This window comes from Varroa destructor, unplaced genomic scaffold (assembly GCF_002443255.2).
Source record: "Varroa destructor unplaced genomic scaffold, Vdes_3.0 BEIS01000005.1, whole genome shotgun sequence".
Taxonomy (NCBI): Eukaryota; Metazoa; Arthropoda; class Arachnida; order Mesostigmata; family Varroidae; genus Varroa; species Varroa destructor.
The window spans coordinates 23,271,250-23,293,166 of record NW_019211458.1 but is presented as its reverse complement, the minus strand read 5'-3'; the positions used below and the strand labels follow the sequence as shown (position 1 = coordinate 23,293,166).

Genomic DNA, 21,917 nt, shown 5'->3' with positions numbered 1-21,917 from the left:
TTACTTTTTCGGAACTATCACTTGCAACCCTGAAAATACCTGTATCGTTGGAAGGTGGAGTTAGATGGGCCAGAGGTGAGCCTCTGTGGCCCACTAGCAATTTTGTGTGAAGAAGCGGCCTCTTAACAAAACTAAAAAGAAAATGATTTTTTTTGTTAAAAAAAAGATGTGATTTTAGCCAATGAAGTTGGTGTTTTATAAGAAAATAGTGTCAAGTTTAGTAGGTTCATAAATTATAATCCATTTGCCATAGACCCACATGAAATTCTACTAAACACTACGCAGCTGGCTATTGAGTAATTGAGGTACTGGCACATTTACGGGTTGCATTTTGAACGTACGCGCTCTTCTACAAAGCTAATTTGACCCGAGGCCTGTGCACCTATCGCGGTTCGGTACAAATAATTATTCATAATAAATTACGACCTATGATCATTATTATCCGCAGTGTAATGCCCCGGCCCAGGGTGTCGTCCTGCGAATGCATTGTACCAATAAACCGTCAAAGTTCTCCAAAAGCAACGACATGTGGTACGTAGCACAACGAGTGCAATGCCACACTTCACTTTGAAATATATGCACATATTCGTATTCTTATTGAGTTAAGTTATGCTCTAATGCAACTTAGTTTCGAAACGAAATCACCGTCGGCAACGTGGTTCATATAGCGACGCCTTATGTGGCCACGCTTATATGGTTTCTAAATAGTTTGAGTAACGCAATGATTTTTGTAAAACGTCACCTGCCTTCAATTTGCCTTCGATTAGGTGATTTTAATACAAAAGAAACTGTGCGAAAAAAAACGCGACGTTTACTCTGTTTTTAAGTGTTGGCCAAGGAAAAAAATCTAGTAACGCCAGTTACACTCAATTTCTCAACTGTGTGCAATTTTCACATGTAATTATTTTAAACTACCCTTATAATGAGGTAAAACAACGCCCGTCTTATTAAGTGAATATAAATGGAAGTTGTATATCTAAGCCAATCTTAGAATTTGATTATTGTTGGAGAAATTTTTTTAGCTGAGGCAGATGAACTTGCCCTTTCGCTTTACTGTGTAAGGGATGAATTATACGACTTTTTCAAATGAGACGTATATCATACAAGTTACTTGAACTGCAACAGCGTTGCTACAATTAGTTGGTCGCTTACCGGTTTGGAGAAGTGGGTTCCAGATTATATACTGCCACAAAGAAAAAAATCATGGAGAATCACATAGACTACAGGAGTTAGATTATTTGAAATGGGTACTATAAATTTCGCTTTTCTTACGTAAACTCAGATTACGAATGTTTCAAGGATAAATGAAAATTATTGGCTGCGGCTAGCTATTACATTGGCCTATTGTCTGATTTTCTACCACAACACGAACGATAGCTGTTCTTCAGGCAACGAAACATGACGTGTTATGATGTTTACAATAGGACAAAGATTACCCGCTGGGTCACACCGCTCTACCGGTAAACCAGAAAGCCTCTACCTGTTTTCAAGAAAACTTAAGTTCTAGAGGATAACCAGAGGTAAGTTTATTTATTTATAATAAATCGCAAATGCCAAACTGCTTTCAGTCACTCACGTATCGCCCTTGTGACAATACGAACACCGTATCGTTTATGCTATGTTTACTGAACCCTATCCAAAAGCGGTCCAAGAGCAATATTCCAGAAGCAGCACCTTTAGAGTCTAGTTGAACCTGACAACTAATATTTTACCCCACCGTTAGGAGAATATTTCTTTCCAAACGCATTTTAAGTTCTCTAACAAACCACATTACAACCGCATATCCTTAATTTCCTTCCATAGTAGGGATGGCGTGCTATATTTACTGATGTATTGGTATGATAAACCTATAGCAAGATAGTCGACCAAAATGGTCATCGCGCGACAAATGGATGCCACAGGAACAACACAGCTTACTCTTAAGATCAATCGAAGCGATATATCGTGACGCAGACTTCAGGCCATAACCAGCCCTAAAGGAGTCGGGGCCCTGACTCGCGCGCTCTGAACCTGTTTGGGCTTATTTTTTGCCTGCTTTTGCAACCTCTGCACTTGTCGGGTCAGGCACATCCTGAGGCTAGATGCCTTTGCTATGAAACCTTTCCGTGGCGTAGCAGCAGTGTTAGATATTTAACTACTGTCTTAGTGTAATGTCACGCTCGCTGCGCAAGGGTCTTCAATAACAATAATGTTATTTCCGTAAGAAAATTGTTTTAGAAGCAAAGGGAAATAGAACAAGGAGGGCATAGAATCACAAGGCGGAAGCATCGCCGACGTCTGTGTTATAGTTTATCAAGGGATTGGTATCTATCCTAATAACTGGGAATCACATTGTCGATTGTAAACAATTTCTTACGCTTGACCTTCATGTAAGGCTGCACTATATACAATTGCCGATGCCCGGTAACGAACTCCTATAGAGTACTTACGTAGAGACCACAAGCATTATGATTTTGCACTACGGTTTTAATTTGCAATCTTCCTGTGGCTAATATGAAACTAGCAATGAAACAGTAGCAATCAACCGACACAGGCTAGAACTAAAAATAGTCCTAATATTTAGCCTTTTTAATTGAACGAACAGCAAAATCATCGGAGAAATCATCAAACAAGTACATCGCATCGTACTCTTGACTAATACACGTATACAATGGTACAAAGCAAAATATATAGTTCAGCGCCTCACCATTCATTCTTCAACAAGTCATGCTTTTTTTTTTATATGCATCATTTAGGCTTAAGCCTATTGTCACATAATAAATTAAACTTTATATAGTGTTCAATGCAATTTTCCGAATTTCCGAATATAGCGGCTGTAATTTGTAGTCATTGATAAATAGCTAGTTTTTTTGTAAGTTTCTTACTTTCAGTATCTCGTCTCGACCAAAGTTAAACCTTCGCGTCGTGATGAAAGAAAAAATTAATAAATCATGACGCCATTGTTCGTCATATACGCACGTAAGGTACTTGTTATCATAATGACATAATCGAGTGCAACCGCGTGCGAGGCAGACACCCAGCAATATATGACATCACATAACCTCGCATATAAAAATAAAGAAGCAGACGGCAAATCGCACTCCTTAAGCTTCAGTTACTTCTATCGAGAGATGCTAGCACTTATCATAACATCTAGAGGACTACATCTATTTCCCTACGCCAGGGTCTGGTATTTATTCGTTCTATACTTATCTGCAGAAGGAACGCTCAAAGAAACATTTGAACAAAAAGTTAGCAAGCTTAATAGGGCTTCCTAGCTATACGGTTGAATGAAAAAATATTTCAGATATAACGAACAACCAAGAACAGTTCGAGTTCGTGGGCAAAGAAGAAATCTGTGTTAGAGGAGCTTGGGGTGGGTTAATTCAAAGACGGTGCACCGTATCGGCAATCGATGTGGCATTCATGTCACTGCCATCGGTAAACGATTTTTCCCTAGGCGAAAGAAATCAAGATTAGGCTAAAGGAGCAGCATTCTATAATATGGACCAAACATGCTACTGTTTATCCGTTAATTTTACTTCTGTTAATGTTGATGCGTTAAGTAAACACTTTCTAGTGGTGCGATAAATATGTATAGACGGTTTGATATCATCATAGTCGAAGTCTCATTGGCCATCGCGGCGATTACTGTCGTGTTTTGACATACAGACGTCTCTGGGCACCGTTTTAGAACCTTTGTTAGCACAAGTGACGTTTGAATACGGAAAGTGGTGCAGATGGCACATTAGACTTTCGCTTTGCTGTTTTAATCCAAGCTTTTTTATGTGGCTAAGTATATATATATATATATATATATATATATGTATTTATTTCAACATTAACAAATTGTTCATTTTGGCTAATTTTTGCTAATTTTTCATTTAAACATAAATTCGTCAAGTTGTACTAACTGTTCGCGGTGAAAAAGCATCTACATTTAACACAAACAACTACAATATGTGAACGGCAAACGGTCAGTCACTGCATTCTTTTGCGTTACCTTACACGGATGCGATTACCATTCTATTACCTGTTTCAGCTTGTCCTGCGTACTTACCAAACTAGGCACCAGTGGGCCTTTAAGCGTGAAGTTACGTCAAATTCCCGATGATCACTGGCTTATTCGGTGAATCCGACCATTGGTTCCTTCGTCGTATCCGCAACAATAGTAACGTGGATGACGTGAAAACACCAGCGTAAAAATTGGTGGCAACAGCGTCCCAGGCTGTAACAGCGGTCTCGTGGTGCCTTCGAACACACGACACCGGCAGCGCCGGCAGCTGACTGATTCTCCCCGTGCAATTTCACGATTCACAAACGATACACAGTGCGCGTATACAGCAAAAAGATACGGCACCGCGCATCAGGGTGAACCCGCCGTCCGTCCGTCAGGCAGGCAACACTCAGCTTAGAACACGCTCTGCCGCAACACGCCTGTTCACTAACTCGAGGCACCAACTCAACGCCGCACTCTAGGGTGGGTTGCGGATGGCGTGCGTACGGGATGGCCACGCGGAAAGCTCTTGGCGATTACACTGCTTGACTACAGCTGCGATGGGTTCCGGTCGTTCGCGTATGTCTTGGTTATTCGGCCTGCCGCCGCCGCCGCCGTTGCAAGGCAGTTGTTCGGGCTGGGCCTGGGCGCTGACATCAGTCAGAACTAGTGGCCCTTGCCAGACTCTAAACACCAGCAGCGGCCCAGTTCAATCGAGAGTTGGTGGTACCTATTTGTTTTCGTTCTCTTACACTCCTTCTTTCTCAGCGACCGGTTCTGCCTAGCGAATAGCAACCAGTCAGTCGTTTACCTGGCGTGATGTTGTCTCCCTTGAGAAAGCCCCGAACTGCGAGCAGCACCGGGTTTTGTGCAGCGGTTCCGTGCCGGCAGTCATCTTCGCGTATTAGACACACACTCGCATACACACTACATGCACAGATAAAACTCTCCATTGCCCTCAGCGCACTATCGTTGCTTACGCTAATGCTAAATGCAATCACCAGCGTCAGCAAAGCAGGACATAGTTAGCAGTAGTTCGGACCACATATCTAGACCATAAGTTAGTGCAGAATATAGCAGGCAGGGAACACTGACGCTCACAATCTACAAACCTTAAATTTACCATCTCTCTAACACACCATACCAGCCACACAAACGGACGGATAGACAGTTGTATCGGTTCAAAGCCATCCTGTTGTCGTCGTTGTTGTGATCATCAGCATCAAGAGCGTCCCACAGGCCAGATTGAACCACCAGATTTAACCGAGTAATGTCTATCCTTCTTTTTACTGCTACTGCAATAGAGTCCATATGCAGCAACGTTCTATAAGATACGCTCGTGCAAACGGCTCTGATTCGGTACTGGCATAAGGCATTACGGAGTGCTGTCAATAACTTCTCTATTTTCTTCTTGCGCATAGATATCGCACTGCAAGTATAATACGCTACAGACCTACTTAGGTGAAGCCGCTCTAAAAGTGGGCCGTTCGATTTCGTGAAGACGCGACGGCGTACTATTCACGAGGGCTTACATAAATTAAGAATTTTTCAATATCTAGATAAGTGCTTAAATGGGTCAAATCAGACCGACTATTTAATAGCTTCATTGCGCTACCAGGTAAAAGAGGATGATTATGTTTAACTGAATTTAAGGAAAACCTATTTTAAAATGAATCCCTTCAGTGGTCAAAGCATTTCCAGTATGCCTGCATCTAACCCTAATCTAGTAGATAAAATAAATTTATATATAGAGCGAGAAGGACTAAAAACGACTTCCAGCTTCCCTTTTAATGTTAGCTCTTGATGAAGGTTTTTCCATTACGTCCTGAACTTCGTGAGAACTTCATGTAGCTACTCCTTCAACGTTGGCCTCTAAATGTCGAACATTTCTGTTCCGTAAAAAAATTGTTTATTCGATAGTGTGATTTATAATAATGAACTTATTTTAAATAAGAACTAATTAAGAACCGAGCCAACAAAAAGGCAAATGGCATATTTAATTTTAGTGTTATATAACACGTCGTATAACTTGGCATTTGTTCAAAATTCGAATGCAAATCCTAGTCACTAACAATTGCCATAGTTATTGGTAAGTTGACCATCATCGATGCTACCCTGTTCACGACAGTATACGATATTTAGCTAAAGACATTCATGCTCTATTTCTGAATTTGGCTTCAACTTGATGAACATTTTCGCTGAAACGAGAATCTAACCCTTTTATTATCGTTACTTTCAGTAAGTTAAGCTGAATCCTAAACACCGTCCTGGTAACTGTTTTTACGTTCTTTTTTTTAACTTTAGGAAAATTACTGCAGTTAAATGTCTAAGCTTGAAATCTTCTAATACGTTTTTTTTACTTGCAATCTTCCATCGATTCATATTTGCTCAAATATACACCTCCAAAATTATATAGAAACATTATTTGTTGTTAAATCATTTCTCAACAAAGCAAGATGGGGGTAAAAAGGTCATAATTTTAACGCTTCGATTACTGAGTGATTATGTTTTATTACGTGGCTGCCTTTAAATAGGTGTTTTACCGTCATAATTAAATCGCTCGTCACCCGATTTATAGACCTAATTTTTTTAAAAACGCTTTTGCCTGTATTTATTGCGTGAGCAAGTTGTAGTCTTCATTGAGAAGTTTGAAATACTATATCACACCGGCCGTCGGGGCATACAACTGATGCCTAGAGAATGCCTAAAAGATCAAGTGCATCATAGTTTGTCATTTGTAGAATTGTTACGCTAAGCAGCGATTCTCAATAATTAGTTGTGGCTTTATTAATTATACTCTGCAATGAGAAATTTTTGATAGAACCCAATGAGGTAACAGGGGGGCAGCTTTTACTGCTGTTCACGGGTAGGACAATGGTAGGAGTTAATGGCGGAAAATCTCTTTTCTGTATAGAAAATAGGTAAAATGCAATACGCGCACGTCGGAGGGTTACTGAATAATATAAAACATTGGGATCGTAGGAGTATTAACGGTTTTTAAGCCACTATAGACTGGAGCAACGTTTTATGTTTCACAGAAATAATTCTAAACTAAATATACGTGTTTGTGATGAATGATCTTTTGTTAATTTTCTAGTAATATCATGATGCTTTCACTGTCGAAATTTTTTGGTTTCTAAGGGAAAAATTGTAACAAGTAGTTAAAACCAAATTAACAAACACAGACCAAAATGGATAATAATCTGATAATGCGAGATCCGGGCTATATTGTTCTGATCTTGCTGATATAGTTGCCTATATAGTGTTGATATAGTGCTGACAGTAGATGTCTGAATCAGGCGTTTTGCCAGGCGTTAGCAGCAGCTCATAATGTATAATTCCTTTCCAATTCCATCGAAAATATAGCATCAGCTTCTTCGGTGTCTAATAGATGTTTATTCGAGTGTCGTCCACATCAAAATTCCCACAACGAAAATGACAGAACGATCTTTAGGCCCTTTTTTCTGGCTACGCGTTTTGGCCATAAACAGTACAATTTTTTATGGACCTACTAGAGCCTGCGTTGAATATACAAAATTTTACTTTCTAAAGTGATCGATCTTGAGCCTTAAAAAAAGTGTTCCAACAATTAAATTGTAAGATCTTTTCAGCTTTCAAACGACACCAATGCTGATTCGACGCGAGTCGTTTTACCTATTTAATTAGAAAAATCGGTATTTTATGGGTTTTCGAGAATTCGATATATAAAAAACCAGTCAAAGTAAAATCGAGTTAATGTGTTTTGGATGTTAAAATGAAAATATACGGAAAAACAAAATACACCATTTGGGAACAGCTATATTCTCGAAGTAGGAAAGCGCTTGGCACTCGCTGGCCTTGACACCCTATATCAGGGCCTGGTGTATACCCATGCTTGACTATTAAATATTTTTCGTAATTCGTTATTGTAAAATCAGCGATAGTCCAGGTCTATGCAGCTGATCTGTGTGTGATCGCAGTCTTTCCCGCCCCAATATTCTGATTGATTCCCATCGGCAATGAATTCATAAGCAGGGCACTGAATCTTTAGCGCAATAGGCAAAAACTTTTTAACTTACCTCAGAAAAAAAAGGCGAAAAAACAAAAGGCCGTTCACATATTAGTTCGGTTCTTTCTAGACACTAGGTCTTTCTATGTAAGATGGATCAATCATATAGTATAACGTTTTCCTTGCTGTCCCATAGCGCGCATATACATTTCAGGCATATATTTCTTGATCTAGCTTTCTGATTTTATTTTCATTTCTGGATATTAATACTGACATGGCTGTTGAAAAAAATTGGTTAGAGATTTTTTTTTAATTTCATTGTATATGTTGTATGCACACTCGTCCATAGCAGAACTTAAACCAAAGGGGATAAGGCCCAATAAATTCTGAAAATCAATTTTAACTAATTACGTACCGTCCATTTAATTCTTTATTTGTCAGTGCTATGCGGGATCCCTCGACTAATAGTTATGCTGTAAGTGGCTATGAGAGACATTCCGTCGCACCGGTTGCAAGGGGGCTCGAAGAAGCGACAGCCCGTACTAGCGACTCGCCCATCAGATGTAAATGTTGAGCACCGCTCGGAACTTTCTCAGAATTCTAACGGCATCAATGAAGACACTGACTGTCGACGCTTCGGCTGAGATAATCAGGGGCCTGAAACGTAAACTATTATCAATGCTGCTGTTTACGTATTTTTGAGATGACAGAATTATTACGCCTAATAAATATCGCAGGACGCATTTAATAGCTTAGGGATTCGTTGTACTATATGGGTCGGAGACTGAATGGGCTACATCGTTATTTCTAAGATAAAATAGGAACAATTTCTGAAAATGAATATTACCAAATTGACAAGAGTTTAAAGACGTATGTGCGTCTCCATCTTGGACTCATTGAAGTTGTTGGCCTCTTTTCAATGATGTAACGATCTTTGAATCAGTACAGCATTGTTCGCTTTCAATGAACATTACTTAAACCTAAAAAAGCAAATTAGCCGGTCCATTTTTCGGCCACAGCTCAGCCTGCGCAAAAGCTACATTTTCTTAAATAACTAAGACAAATTAAAAGCAGGATGTTATTTATGAAAGCCGATGCATTGGGTTAGATACATGAATGTTTTGAGGGTTAGGAGGAGATCGAATGAGGCGGGATTAGTTGGACCGATGTATTTATGAAGCAAAGTACTATCGACTGGTGATTTGATAGAGAAATAGGAAGAGCTAAATTTATACAATACCCTGTTACGATTGACTAATATTGCTAACAAATCCATCTCTTCTAAGTAATCGCGATTACGGATCATGCTTAACCATGGATAATTCTTATCATACATAAAACTGTTCTCAGCGATCAGATGGAGTAAATTCCAACCCTTATGGTCTCGAGAAAACTCTTGCTAATCAATCCAAAATTATTAGGCTATGTATGCTGCTATGACGGGCTGTTACCAATTTGTCGCCGGAGTATTTGTCATATCTTCTAAATGACAGATTTACCCCCAAAAAGACCCACCTACTAACTACATCCTCCCTATACTTGTTATCAACGGTGTTTTTAAGTTCTCGCTATTCTATTAAACAAAGACTTACACCCGATCGTGCGTCGCGCCCTATTTTCTCTATTTCTTGTACCGATAATTGCATCCATGCTCATTTTCATTTTGTTCTTCTTATCTAGATCAGGATGAGCACGGGATATTCCTTTTGAACTTCTTGCTGGAATATTGTATAAGTTTCTGCAACAAAGTTTCTCCTGGAGGAAGCTGTACTTCTTAGCCAGGTTCGTATGACGATGGAGCAAATATAAGCAAGCACGATTTCTTTGTTTGGATCATTTTTAGATAGAGGTTCTAATAGCTTTGCACGTGTTTTATTACGTTCACATCAATAAACGAATAACTCTATAGTACTCTTTCAAAGGTTCTATATGGTATGTGTCATTCTAAATACAATAGACGATATTATTGTCATAATTTTTATTTAAGGGCATTTAATATGCGCTCGACTTATTACCTTTCAGTGAAGATAACCTGAACTATTTCAAATTAGCTATTGATCACGGTGTGGGTCGCCCGCGTCGTTTCACAGTGCGTTAAAACCAAAATGGCCATTTCCAGTCACCAACAATTTCACGGTGCCCACCAAGAACACTAGGCGAGGTCTATACAACCTTAAAAGAAATAGTATTTTTATTAATTTAGTGAGCATAAAAGTATTGGAAGTATGGACTGTAGCAGAACTGTTATGTAATAAAATCGTTCGAACTAGAAGAATATTTATTGGGCCTCATAAAGATGTATTATTATAGCACAGGTGTAAAATAGCTGATTGGGTCAGTCCTGTGAACTAGCCCTTAATGCATAAGGTAATAATCAAAGTTACCGCTGTTTGAAATTTCAGTGGATGTGGACCGACAGTGAGGGACTTAAGACAATTTGCGAGAGAAAAAAAAAAAGAAAAAGAGAGCGCTATTACAATTTAGCGCTAAAAAAAGCCAAATTTACTGGCTCGACAGGAACTTTCATTCGGCACCAGTGAAAAAGCTTAATTTTATTTTGCGAATATGTTCCTTATTTTTCTTACAGATCTTGAGCACTGGTGGTAAACTTTATAAATGAATCGATAAGCTTCGGATAGCTCTGGAGACCGTGTTCCACGAAGCATCGAAATAGCTGTTGAGAGCAAAACGATTAGTGATAATCTTTTGTAATTGTTGCCCCCCAAATAAATATGGATAAAAGCAGATTTATTCAGAATTTTTCTACAAACACTTGTGGGCTATGAACGCATACGATTATTAGCTTTCTTGCGGTAGCTGCGGGAAAGTCTGTTTTCTTTAACTCAAGTACTTACAAAGAGTTTGGCCGATTACTTTAACAACAGATGCCTAATGTGCAAGCGATGTGGTATTGTTCATCCCTACCGGGCGCAACTTCACACTCACTGCTTCGAAGTATTTTTTTGTGCAGAAATCTTTTACCAAAATCAATCCGACAACTAACTATTCAAGTAATGAGTGAACAATCAGGTTTAATGTTATCGTGGCTAACGTGTGTTCCCAAAACGAGCAAATTTTTTCAACTTTTGTTATACCTGCTGGCGTAGAGCTTTTCAAGGCTTGATCACACGGTAGCGCCGGGATTCGAAGAAAAAAGATGATTTATTTATGAACGGTAACAAATCATATAGCTAATCTAGGGATAGTATAATTAATATAAAAGTCAAATAATATGTGTTTTTTTGTTTGAGTTTGGCAAAAATAGCGCGTAAGATTTTTGATTCAGTTGTTTTGATTATTAAAAGAGTTGCAAAAAGGTTGTCGTGTTTTGCGTTTGACGAGCACGGTCAGTGAATATAATGATATACACGTCGTCTGTGTAGTTGGCGTATAAACTACTGTTTTTGGATTCGAAAGCTCTTACGTGGTATGTCAGTTAGTTACTTATAACTTATTTAAGCATAATGAATGACCTATGGATTGTTCGCTTCTGTGAGCAAGACTGCTACTTGTGATCGTACGGATTGCAATGCCCGTAAGAACCAAATCATTTTACCAGAGTGTTGACAATGAAAAATATCAAGTCAACCACAGGTTTTTTTTTCTCAATTAAACCGTTGCAGTGTGCATATTTAGATATTTGTGTTACAAAAGGAAGAGAGGAAGATTAATACTTAACATTGGTTCAACCTATTATGGCTTGTGCATTGCACAATACTTCTCCTATTAACTAAAACGCATTAAATATTCTGAATGGGCCGAAAAGCCTGGATCACAAATAGCTGTTAGTAAGATCGTACGCTTCATCATGTAGGTTCCTTTTAGATCTTTTTTCGACATTTTTTATTTCCTTAAACGAGCTGTCTAGAGCTGCCTTTATAAAACATTCTTATACAACTTAACAACTAAGTAATTCAGTCGTACTTTTATTCAATGGTTATAAAGTAGCCGCTATTTTACCACTTGTTGTATATATACATACGTATATAATGCTCATGCATTTATGTTAGGCATATGCTAGAGTTTTTTCTTCTGTGTACTCCTTATTTTAAGAAACAATCCAATTTGATGCAAGCGAGTGAAACTTGGGAAGTTCGCACAGTTTCGTTTAAACTTCTACGCTATCCTTTGCTCCAGACGGATTGGTGTTTTGTTGGATTTTACATTGATCTTTTCAACCCGCAATGCCATCTCAAAAGGCCAAAAACCCGCCCGAATACTGCGTTGAGTTAAAGATCATCAGCACGCAGTACCCTGACCACTTGATGCTGCTGCTACGATTGAGCCCGCATATAACCGTACATAGGTGGATGTTTTATGTGAGGCGGAGCAATCCTTAACAGCAATACAGAAACTTCTTTTTTTAATTATTTGTATTGCGCGATTATTGTATTCTCAAATACACTTGATCATTATTATATATTTATATATATATAACAATGATCATATACATATAACAATATATATATATATATATATATATATATATATACGTAGTAACTTTCAAGTTCAGTATTGCCACAAATATGTAGGCGTTTCTTAATGCATGTTCCTATAATCAGTCAGAACAATAGGGTTTTGTGCATTACCAGATACTATCTACTGATTGCGATCATTTGTAAATCAAAAAAATCAAATCAGCATAAACATCGACAGGTGCGGATATATAGAGCTTCATCGGCTATCGGAGTGGAGTTCTTATTTTGACCAAGGACCGAATACAAATATACTTTTATTGTTGCTCAAAATATTTTTTTTCACCAAGCGTTTAAAGACCATATTCAGTTGATTTGATACGCTTAAAATAGTTACTGCTATTGGCTTTTCAATACTCGTCAAAGTGCAAAAATCAGTACGGAACATTACGTGTATTAAGAGATTAAGCAGCACGGCCTACGTTTGTGCCCTACCCCACTAACAAAAATATTTTAAAAATAACAGTAATTTTTTGACATTCTGCATGGTGACAAAGGGTCCGCGGCCATGTGATACATTCGCTGAGCGCAGGATAAAGCTGGGCCATGTTGCCTTTAATGGCCGGGATATGCTAGGCGGAGAAATCAGCCCGTTTATACCTTTACCTTGTTGAATCAATACGTGTTAATTTTTCGTAAACAAAGCAATATTTATACCTACACAAGCCGCGTCTTTGTATATGCTGTAAATTTGTACTAAAATGCCCAGACCGCCAACCAAGTAAGATACGTTTCTTAACATGATCAAACCTCTTTCTAATTTATTATATACGGTAACATATTAAATTGCTTCTCAACTTGATTTCGCCTGCAATATTGATAGAAACACAGTAAGTTAACGAAGGAAGATACTGTGCAAAGTCGCCCGCATTAAAAAAATAGGCAGATAATAGGCATTGCAACAAGCTGCTCAAATCATATAGAAAAAAAAAAACTATTACGAATATCTCTAAGAATGGCCAGATATTGTTTTCGTTTAACCATAATCAAACTGATTTTAGCGTATTTTTTTAACGAAAATTTTATTATAACTAAACTACAAATTATAATATAGTTTTTTTACTATCAATCGTAAATATTTGTGTCTTTGCTCGATTCTTACAGAATAGTGTAATAACTATAAGAGGAAATGATTGACAATAATAACATGAATATATTAAATTGCTAATTAAGTGTTGACGGCAAACCATCACTGTTGTATCTGTAACGTTTCGAAGTTTAACCCTAAAGGAAAGCATCGTTTCTAATAGAGTTTTTGACCTAGAGATCTGTGAGATGGCAAAATTGCGTTGCATTTAATTTGCAAGAAGACGCAATACGGTCCTATAATAAATACATAATTTTAATTTGGTAATTCGTGTTTTATTCGATGTTTTTTTTTTTTCTAACTATTGTAGCTCTGTACTCCTTTAAAGATTTTTTAATTGTACATAAAAATAAGTTAATTCGATATTCATTAAAAAGCTACGTTCTTTCTCAAAGGTGGAGCGATTACTCCGCGTTTCGGGATGTAGTTAGAGGCACACGATTCATCCCCTTCAAAACACCCTACAAAGAGGTAATTTCGTTCAGTTGTGCTTCTGCTTAACATATTCTTTCGAAGAAACAACAAACGTTCTTTTTGCTATATAATAATGCATGAATAGAGACGACCCGTGGGGTTTGAAATAGCTAGAAAAATTCGATAGAATGCATGGACCTTCTGCCCGTTGTGCTGGTTTCTGCTGGAACGGTGAAATTCAACAGAGCCAAGCACAAGTTAAGATTACTTCGCTAGTGACTTCTAAAAAGAAAACCCTTTAAAAACAAATTTGGAGTGAACATACTTGAGAAGACTGCATACATCGGCTCAGTTGTTGAATTAGCTTGTTCTTGTCTTTAATAAACAAAGTTCTCATACTTATGTGCATGCCTTATGTGCATCTCACATTAATTGTGCTTGCTCTTGCGGATATTATCAGGGTACAGAAAGTCTTACACATACGTACAGAATGTTCCTGTATCATTTTTTGATTGCTATGAATTATCTTGTGTACTACTAACACGCATCAAACTATTCTTTCTTTAAATTACGCGCGTCTTTGTTTTCGGGAGACCATTATGGGAAGAAGAACGTTGTAAGTTTTGTTCCACCTAGACGTTTAAGAACGTACGCAATTTTCATGCTCATTAACATTTTATAAAAATGGCCTACCCGTGAAGTCGATTGACTATATTGCCTACTTCAAATTATTATATATCGACAGTAAACCTTTTTTGACAAACATTCTTGTAATTTGCAACTACCTAAATATGATCTCACCTGTTTACTTGCGTAACATCAATTTAACATAAAACACAATCAGTCACCTAAAGTTGATTCTTTTTTTGTCGACACATGTAGAGAGTGCGCGGTGAAAACTTCAATGTTGAGGTGCTCATGCGAAAAATGGGCAACCTAGGATTCGTCCTTAACCTTGTCAAAACCGATCGATACTACAATCCGGCAGTAAGCATCCTCTTTTTTACCTAGCAAATTATATATGATCGTCAATATAAATTTCAACGCATTGCATAGCATATATTATATCATCTTAATTTTTGTTGAATATCATAATCTGGCGGTTACCAGTTATTTGTGTCTATGCAAGAAGTTTCTTCGGTATCTGACGCTCAACTGTTATCTTTAAGAGAAGTCTTAGTACAACTGGGCAGTATTGTTTCAAAGGCCTGTCAAGATAGAGAGTATGTTGTGCGACAAATCTCATTTGCATTAATTTAAAACATCATAAATGAATAAATAAAAATGGCGTATCATTGCAAACTTGTGCGGATAACCTTACTGTTTAGACGCATTTACTTATCTGCCTATATGATATTAGAAAACGTTTATCTGAAAAGAGATACTTCCTGACCGATACGATCGAACCATTTGAAGGCACTGAGGCACTTAGAAAAAGAAGATTTTTCTAGCGGTCCCAGCTAATAACGTAGTACGTAAGGCTTCGTTCTCTAAGTCAAAGCTTTTCTCTCGTATTTCAGGCGTATAAACGGAATGATATCAAAACATTTCACATTAGGCTTGAAGGCCATGGTCAAGTGCCAAGACCTCAGGAAATGGAAAAGTAATCGAACTGTATATTAATGTTTTAAATGGCTTTATTTTAAGGCTAGACCAAAGTCTATGTTAGGTTAAACTAATATGCTTGAATTTATGTGGTGCGAAATGGCTGTCGATTGCTGACAAAGGCAAATGAATTTTTGCGTCACATCGGATTCTACATTTATTTTGAAGCAACATATCTTCAGTTGCAGGCATCTTCAGTTGTTCAGGAAGGTAGATGATAGGCATTCGAAAATTAATGATACATAACAAAAAAATGGTTTACATAACCTCTTTTGTTTTCTATTAGAAACAAGGTTAGCGCAACTGCTATACGTAAGGCAAAATTGGCGTTGCTTCCTTTTTTAATTAGGTAGCGGCTTGTTTCTATCGAATTTGTTCACTAGATCCCAACTCAGAGTCTCAACCTCTCTCCATGCAGATACTGTTATTAAAGGTGCTCTTTCATGCTCCAAATTATTGCAACGTATGGGTTCAATTTGAAATACTTTTTGTAATATGTTCTAAAATATTGTGTACGTTTTTTTAAAGAATCTTCGCCACACTTAAGCAGTATATGAATATGGAAACGGATGAAACCAAGTTAATAGGTGTTCATTGTACGCACGGCGTTAACCGAACAGGATACGTGATATGCCGGTATGAATTTTATGTTCATCTGAAAAATCGCAAATGAAGCAGTAGTTGATGTTCCACAATTCTATTGATTCTATAATATAAACTACTAGCGATATTATTATCCAAGAGAAGACGGTCCATTCATGCCTGATCGGAAGGAGATTCTTGCACAGACACGTTAGTAGTTATTTCTGTCATATCGTTTTTTTGGCGCTTTGTATGGTCGCGATGCTAATTTAGAGCACTGTCATCATTTGTATTCGCCAGGTATATGATCGAGAAACTGGGCATGACGCCACAAGACGCGATCAATCGTTTCTGCACGGCCCGTGGCTACAGATTCGATCACCCCGAGTTAGAAGAAGATTTGTTAAAATATAAGTATGTTACTATTTGAAATTATCTTATTGATTGCTTTAGATAATTCAAGTTTTCTCACAAAAAATTAAGACCATTTATTTTTCGTAATTAAGAAAACTCAAAGTAAACACAATTGTCTTAGTTGAAACATCAAATTCCGGTTAAAACGTTTCAAATTCACTGTGAAGTTCCGTTTAATCGACGTACTTTTCATTTCATACTTTTGATGGGAATATTGACAATGACAAGTCTTATCCCTTGGTCAGTAAGTGCAACCTGAATCTCCTAGGCAGGAAAAAATCACCAGACGATCGTGTTGTGTTTAATGGTTAGAATTCATTGCTAGTTAACCACTTTATATTAGAGCCTTCTTTGCCAACTATCGATAAACTGATAAAATAATACAAATAATATATTGCGATGTACATTTTAGGCGTGACATTGATTCTTGAAAAAGACATTCATATAAGCAGTGAGATCCTTCCTTCTGAATTTCCTATATATATATAATAAAGAAAAAGTTGACGAAGGCTGGTGTTGACTAAAACCAATAATGAGGAAACGTCACGGTGAAATAGTTCAATCTGATATTCGATAATACTCTTATCTACTTGATAACATCAACCTTTCTCCCAGTGTAAATCGCCGCGAATATATAACCTAATGATGCGTCTGTTATTCCATCAATCGGTGCTCATTCTCAGGCCTTCGATCGATGAGGAGGCCCTTGCGTTCCACTCAATTGGCGGCAAAATTACTCCGAGATTCACAATGGACGGTATCTACCTCGACGTAGACGAAGCATTACGAAGAAGGGGTATGAAACAGCAAGAGACATCTGGAGCAGACAATAACGTCGAAGATAACGACATACACCATCCAACTGATGATAAGCAGATCGAACGGCCTGATAATGATCGCCATAAAGAAAGACGCGACTTTGACAGGTGCGATTATAAATTGTGCTAAACAAAACAGATTTTCTTAAAATTATTAAAATTCATCTTTGTCAGACGGCACTCAGACCTTGCGAATTCACGCATTATAGAACCTCGGGACAACATATATTACTATGCGAATAAAACGAGCTTTTCATACACCACGTGAGACTGAACCGGTGTAGAGTTTTACCGTGATAATCAATGCACTTTTTTTATCTATTATTTCGATGGCAACTTTTCGCGGTTGCTTTTGTTGCAATTGACACTATTCGTTAGAAGAGTTTGTTTTATATAGAGGCCACGCCCCAGATCATCATTAGGTACAATGACAAAACTAACAGGTAGCTTTACCCAGAATTGCCTTAGGGAAAAAAATACAGCCCAGTTGGAATCGTGTCGATATGATAGTCGGGGCTGAAAATATTTCTCATATGCTTTTATAAAGATGTAGTCGTCCCAACCTAATGTCCGATACTGAACCTATTTTTGCTATTGGAATGCTTTTATATTTAGGTTGTTTAGAATATCGATTTTGAAATTGACGTCAGCAACGCCGCCTTTTCGTGCGTATTTCTCTAGCACGCGTAGAGTCACATTCCATCAACGTTGATCTTCAACTTCTGTACATCTTTCGAAACTTCAATCCTAAAGGCCTATCTAGAAAATGCTTGCAACAGTTTATAACTGGGATCTAAAGTGAGCGCGCTATAAGGCGCACGCGTTTGCACCATCAAATCTTTTACAATCCTCGAATCAAAAAAATTATGATTATTTGGATGGTAACACGACGTCCTCCACACTCAATGGCTTATGCTCTCTTCGCTACAGCTAAAGCGACTATTTCGCCAATTGTAATGGCGACACAGTAGTACCGACAGAAGCTCAGTTTAATTCGGTGACACCTCGTAGGCTAAATAGAATGCCCTGTATAATATATATATATTACGAAGATTGTGCCGAAGTATCTGCAAAGTTCCCTATAAGGGGCTAGTCGACGTTTTAACCAATCTTTACTAAACAAGTAGTATCGTTGAAGAAATGTACAATATCTTACTGACGAGATCAAAGTTTTGTAATATCTCAAATTTGGGTATTACGTTCTGCACTACCAAAAGTTGTTCATTCTATCTAATCTACCCTGTGGGTAAGAAGCGATGCTCTGAAGTGTGAGAGGGAAACTTTCACCGTTGTTATTACAGTTGCTCGCTTTGATTCTCACGATTAAGACTTAGTGTTAAGCATTGTATGATACTGGACTTTGAGCGTTAGGGCAAACCTCCGCCTAATTTCACTTTCATTGTTGCCAGCACCTTTTTCGAAATCTGTTCGGTGCTACTCGTCGTCGTCGCCGCAGATATGCGCCAGGCTCGTAGAAGGCCTAAGGGATAAAATGAAAAAAAGGGCTAATCGAAAAGCTACAAACACGAGTAAGTGGAAGACACGAACAGACCCTCCATATCGTCCAGCTGTAGTAATGATGATGAAAATAGAAATGACCCGGTCGAACAGTTCCAGTTCTTTTAGTCGTGACCCTGTCACGGACGGTCCGAGTTAAATCCAACAGTGCCGGCAATGGTTACGATCGTAGAAACTGTTGCTAATAGAAATGAATGGACGGACTGCATTGGAAGCGCCCAAAGACGTTTTCATTTATCTGGGGCATGCCAAACAAACGGCGGAACAGAGGAAAGCAGTTGGCGAATGATGGTGGAGGTGTGCGGTACTGAGATAGTGTGTAGATTCTATTGTCTCCGAAGCCTTTGCGAATTGAAATCTTCTTCTGGCGATACAATTAGTTCGTTAGGCAAAGCCGGAACATGCTTGAACGAAACGTGCACGTATTCAAATAACTATTACCCTAGAGGGAACCACAGAATTGGGTGACATACGGAGCTTTAATGGAAAGACCATTGATTAAGCACACAGATATATGTGAATTCACCTGGTGAGCATTAAAACATCAGAGGCTGAAAATAAACTATGTCCATGTAAACTAAATATGCGTTTGTAAAAACCAGAATTGAAACATCTTTTTTGATTTTTTAGTCCATTCACATTGATTCTGGATTGTATGTAAGTATTGAGTTTGAGTTATTTCTGCCTAAGCCGTTATCGTATATCACCCATATACACATGCTGTGAGTGTCTGCAGGCCTAGGCCTGCCAAAGCGGCATTCGCATACACATGTATTTGAGTACATATTACTATATAGTAATACGTATTCAAACAGGCAAGTGAAGTTTTGCAATTATAGCAAAATTCTGCCTATGCTAAATCTTAAACATGTCTGTAATCCATATACAGCTTCAATCACGAGTTAGCCGCTAGGTTCTTATGAAATAGATTTTTATAAAATAGAAAATGGATCATCTTTTAATACGAACTTTGCAAAACCGAATCTTACATTACACTTCAGCTTTGACTTTTTTTTCCCTGGTACTACGGAAAACATTAGGCCGCCCCCGATTCTCCATAAAGCAAATCGTTTATTTTATTTAAAAACCATGCAAAATATTAAAGCTCTTTGGGCTTGACAGGAAGTTTTCATATCATGGTGATTACTTTAGACGGTATGGAGGTAATGAAAACTGCCGCGGTCACAAAGACAGATCAGAAGCCTCCAATTTTGTTCGAGATCGCTCGCCCCTTAAACAAGACCGGTTGCCCCCTCAGGCAGGACAGATCGCACTATTATATAAAGTATGCCAATTATCGCTCACACAAGTCAAGTCTACGTAGTGAATGATGCGAACATCATAAATTATGAAATTCCCTATTTTACGCATATCGTTAATGCGTGGAGTTAACTCAACACCGCATGGCTAAATTGGCTGTACAGGATACGTCGCCATGGCCGAGCATGGAATTTGTCAGCCTTTAATGAAAAATAATTCTTGGTATACTGAGAAAAATGTATAACGATATTAAGTTACTATTAGCATTTACTGTACATATATACATACATACTCCACTTCCGCTAAACTGCATGTTTTTTCATGACGACGGAAATCTATATAACAGCAACATGGAAATCGAATTCCCGCTAATAGACCACACCCAATTTAGCAAGTTGTCAGAAAATGGAAATTCTTATTATGAGAGGCTGTTTATATCCTATGGTGAGGATAACAATTTCACATAAAATAACAATTGAGCTTCGTATTTGTCACAACAATTACGAATAGAAACATTTGTGAAAAGCGTCAACGACGAATCGGCGATACTTAAGTTCTGATCTAATTCTAGTTTCTTCTATGGTAGGTAGGATCTTTTTATGAGTGATCCTTCTCAGTATTTATGCAATGTATCATATCTGTCTGAATTGAATCTGTGAAGTGAGTGCACGTATACGGTTTGATTCAGATATTTTATCCGATCCAAGTATTCGTCATTATTTGATGAAATAGTAATCATGTATGTCGCCGTATATATTGAGCCCATACGGCCTCCATGGCTGTATTTAATGTTCCCTCTTTTCAGATATGGTAACGGAGAGGATCCGGAGTGGCTTGAAAAATATTTGGGGCCTCGAAGATTACGTCATTCCTATCATTCCGTAACGCACGGGCTATGCGATGACGAAATTAGACGATATCTTGGTCCAGAGAGAAGAACCATTCTTGAGGAGTATTAAATAATTCTGTTTCTCAACAGCACATACCATGATTCGTTATTATCGGGGCCTCTGAAAGTATCTGAAGCTGTAATTAAAGATGTCTTCTATTGTTAATGTTTCTTCATAATCGAAGAAAGTCGATCGAGGCAAACGCCTTCTTCATGCCATATTTGTTTAGAATAATTAATAGACCTTTTGATATGTTATTACGGCTCAATAAACTCTGAGCTATCTTTTTGTTTGCAGCGCAAACATATAGGATCCAGTGGCTTTAAATAAAGCTTGTCATTGAAAAGAAACCCCCAATAGCATTAGAAATCGATTACGCATCCTACGACATGTAATCTCCTCGATCACAAGCCTGTTGCATATAATAATAAAATTATCAAAATGCATAGCCACTAGTGGTAGTCTCAGCCCGAATATTTGTTTTTCAAATGTCCAAACTTACTTCAGACTACAAATATCCAGCACAAAGGTAAGTGTAGGAAACACTACAGCTGATACTTAGAGCCACCGAATCCTTCGACCTAAACTATTGTCTGACGCAAATTGCAATTGTTTTTTTTTCTAAATATATATACATGTATACATGTCAGTATTTCGGGCCGGTACTGGCAACTTTTTGACGAATGAAGTTCGTAACTGATTTAATATAGCACATTAAATATTTAGTGGGTACATATGGAATATTAGCAAACGACATTTCGATTGTGAAGTAAAATGAGTTTATACTTTAATAAAGTAAAGGCCACTCTAGTCTGCTCTCTGGAGTGTTCAGCAGGAAAAAATATTGTGGTAAATAAGTATATATTATAATAATGATAGTAAGTTTATTA

General features: G+C 37.9%; 2 protein-coding genes across 7 annotated transcripts in view; one reads left to right on the top strand and one right to left on the bottom strand.

The window, feature by feature from the left end:
- LOC111251708 (uncharacterized) overlaps nt 1–8,751 on the bottom strand; it is a 130,915-nt gene extending 122,164 nt beyond the window's left edge. For 3 of the 5 annotated variants that reach the window (XM_086989833.1, XM_086989836.1, XM_086989838.1), the window contains exon 1: nt 4,040–5,236. The gene's annotated coding sequence lies outside the window, so the exon portion shown is untranslated. Of the gene's footprint in view, nt 1–4,039; nt 5,243–8,379 lie in introns of those variants that run through there. The other 2 variants (XM_086989834.1, XM_086989839.1) reach the window with 2 other exon arrangements.
- A 4,245-nt stretch (nt 8,752–12,996) lies between these two features.
- Nucleotides 12,997–21,384, top strand: LOC111251017 (RNA/RNP complex-1-interacting phosphatase homolog). 2 transcript variants are annotated; one of them, XM_022807152.2, is made up of 8 exons: nt 13,002–13,160; nt 13,922–13,997; nt 14,823–14,927; nt 15,461–15,543; nt 16,074–16,181; nt 16,428–16,541; nt 17,225–17,467; nt 20,943–21,384. In XM_022807152.2, the coding sequence occupies exons 1-8, from the start codon at nt 13,141–13,143 to the stop codon at nt 21,094–21,096; spliced, it is 903 nt and encodes a 300-aa protein (XP_022662887.1). In that variant the 5' UTR covers nt 13,002–13,140; the 3' UTR covers nt 21,097–21,384. The 2 variants fall into 2 exon arrangements, with proteins under 2 accessions (XP_086845969.1, XP_022662887.1); XM_086989843.1 differs by lacking the exon at nt 16,074–16,181 and having other exon boundaries at nt 12,997–13,160.
- Nucleotides 21,385–21,917: the final 533 nt, after the last annotated feature.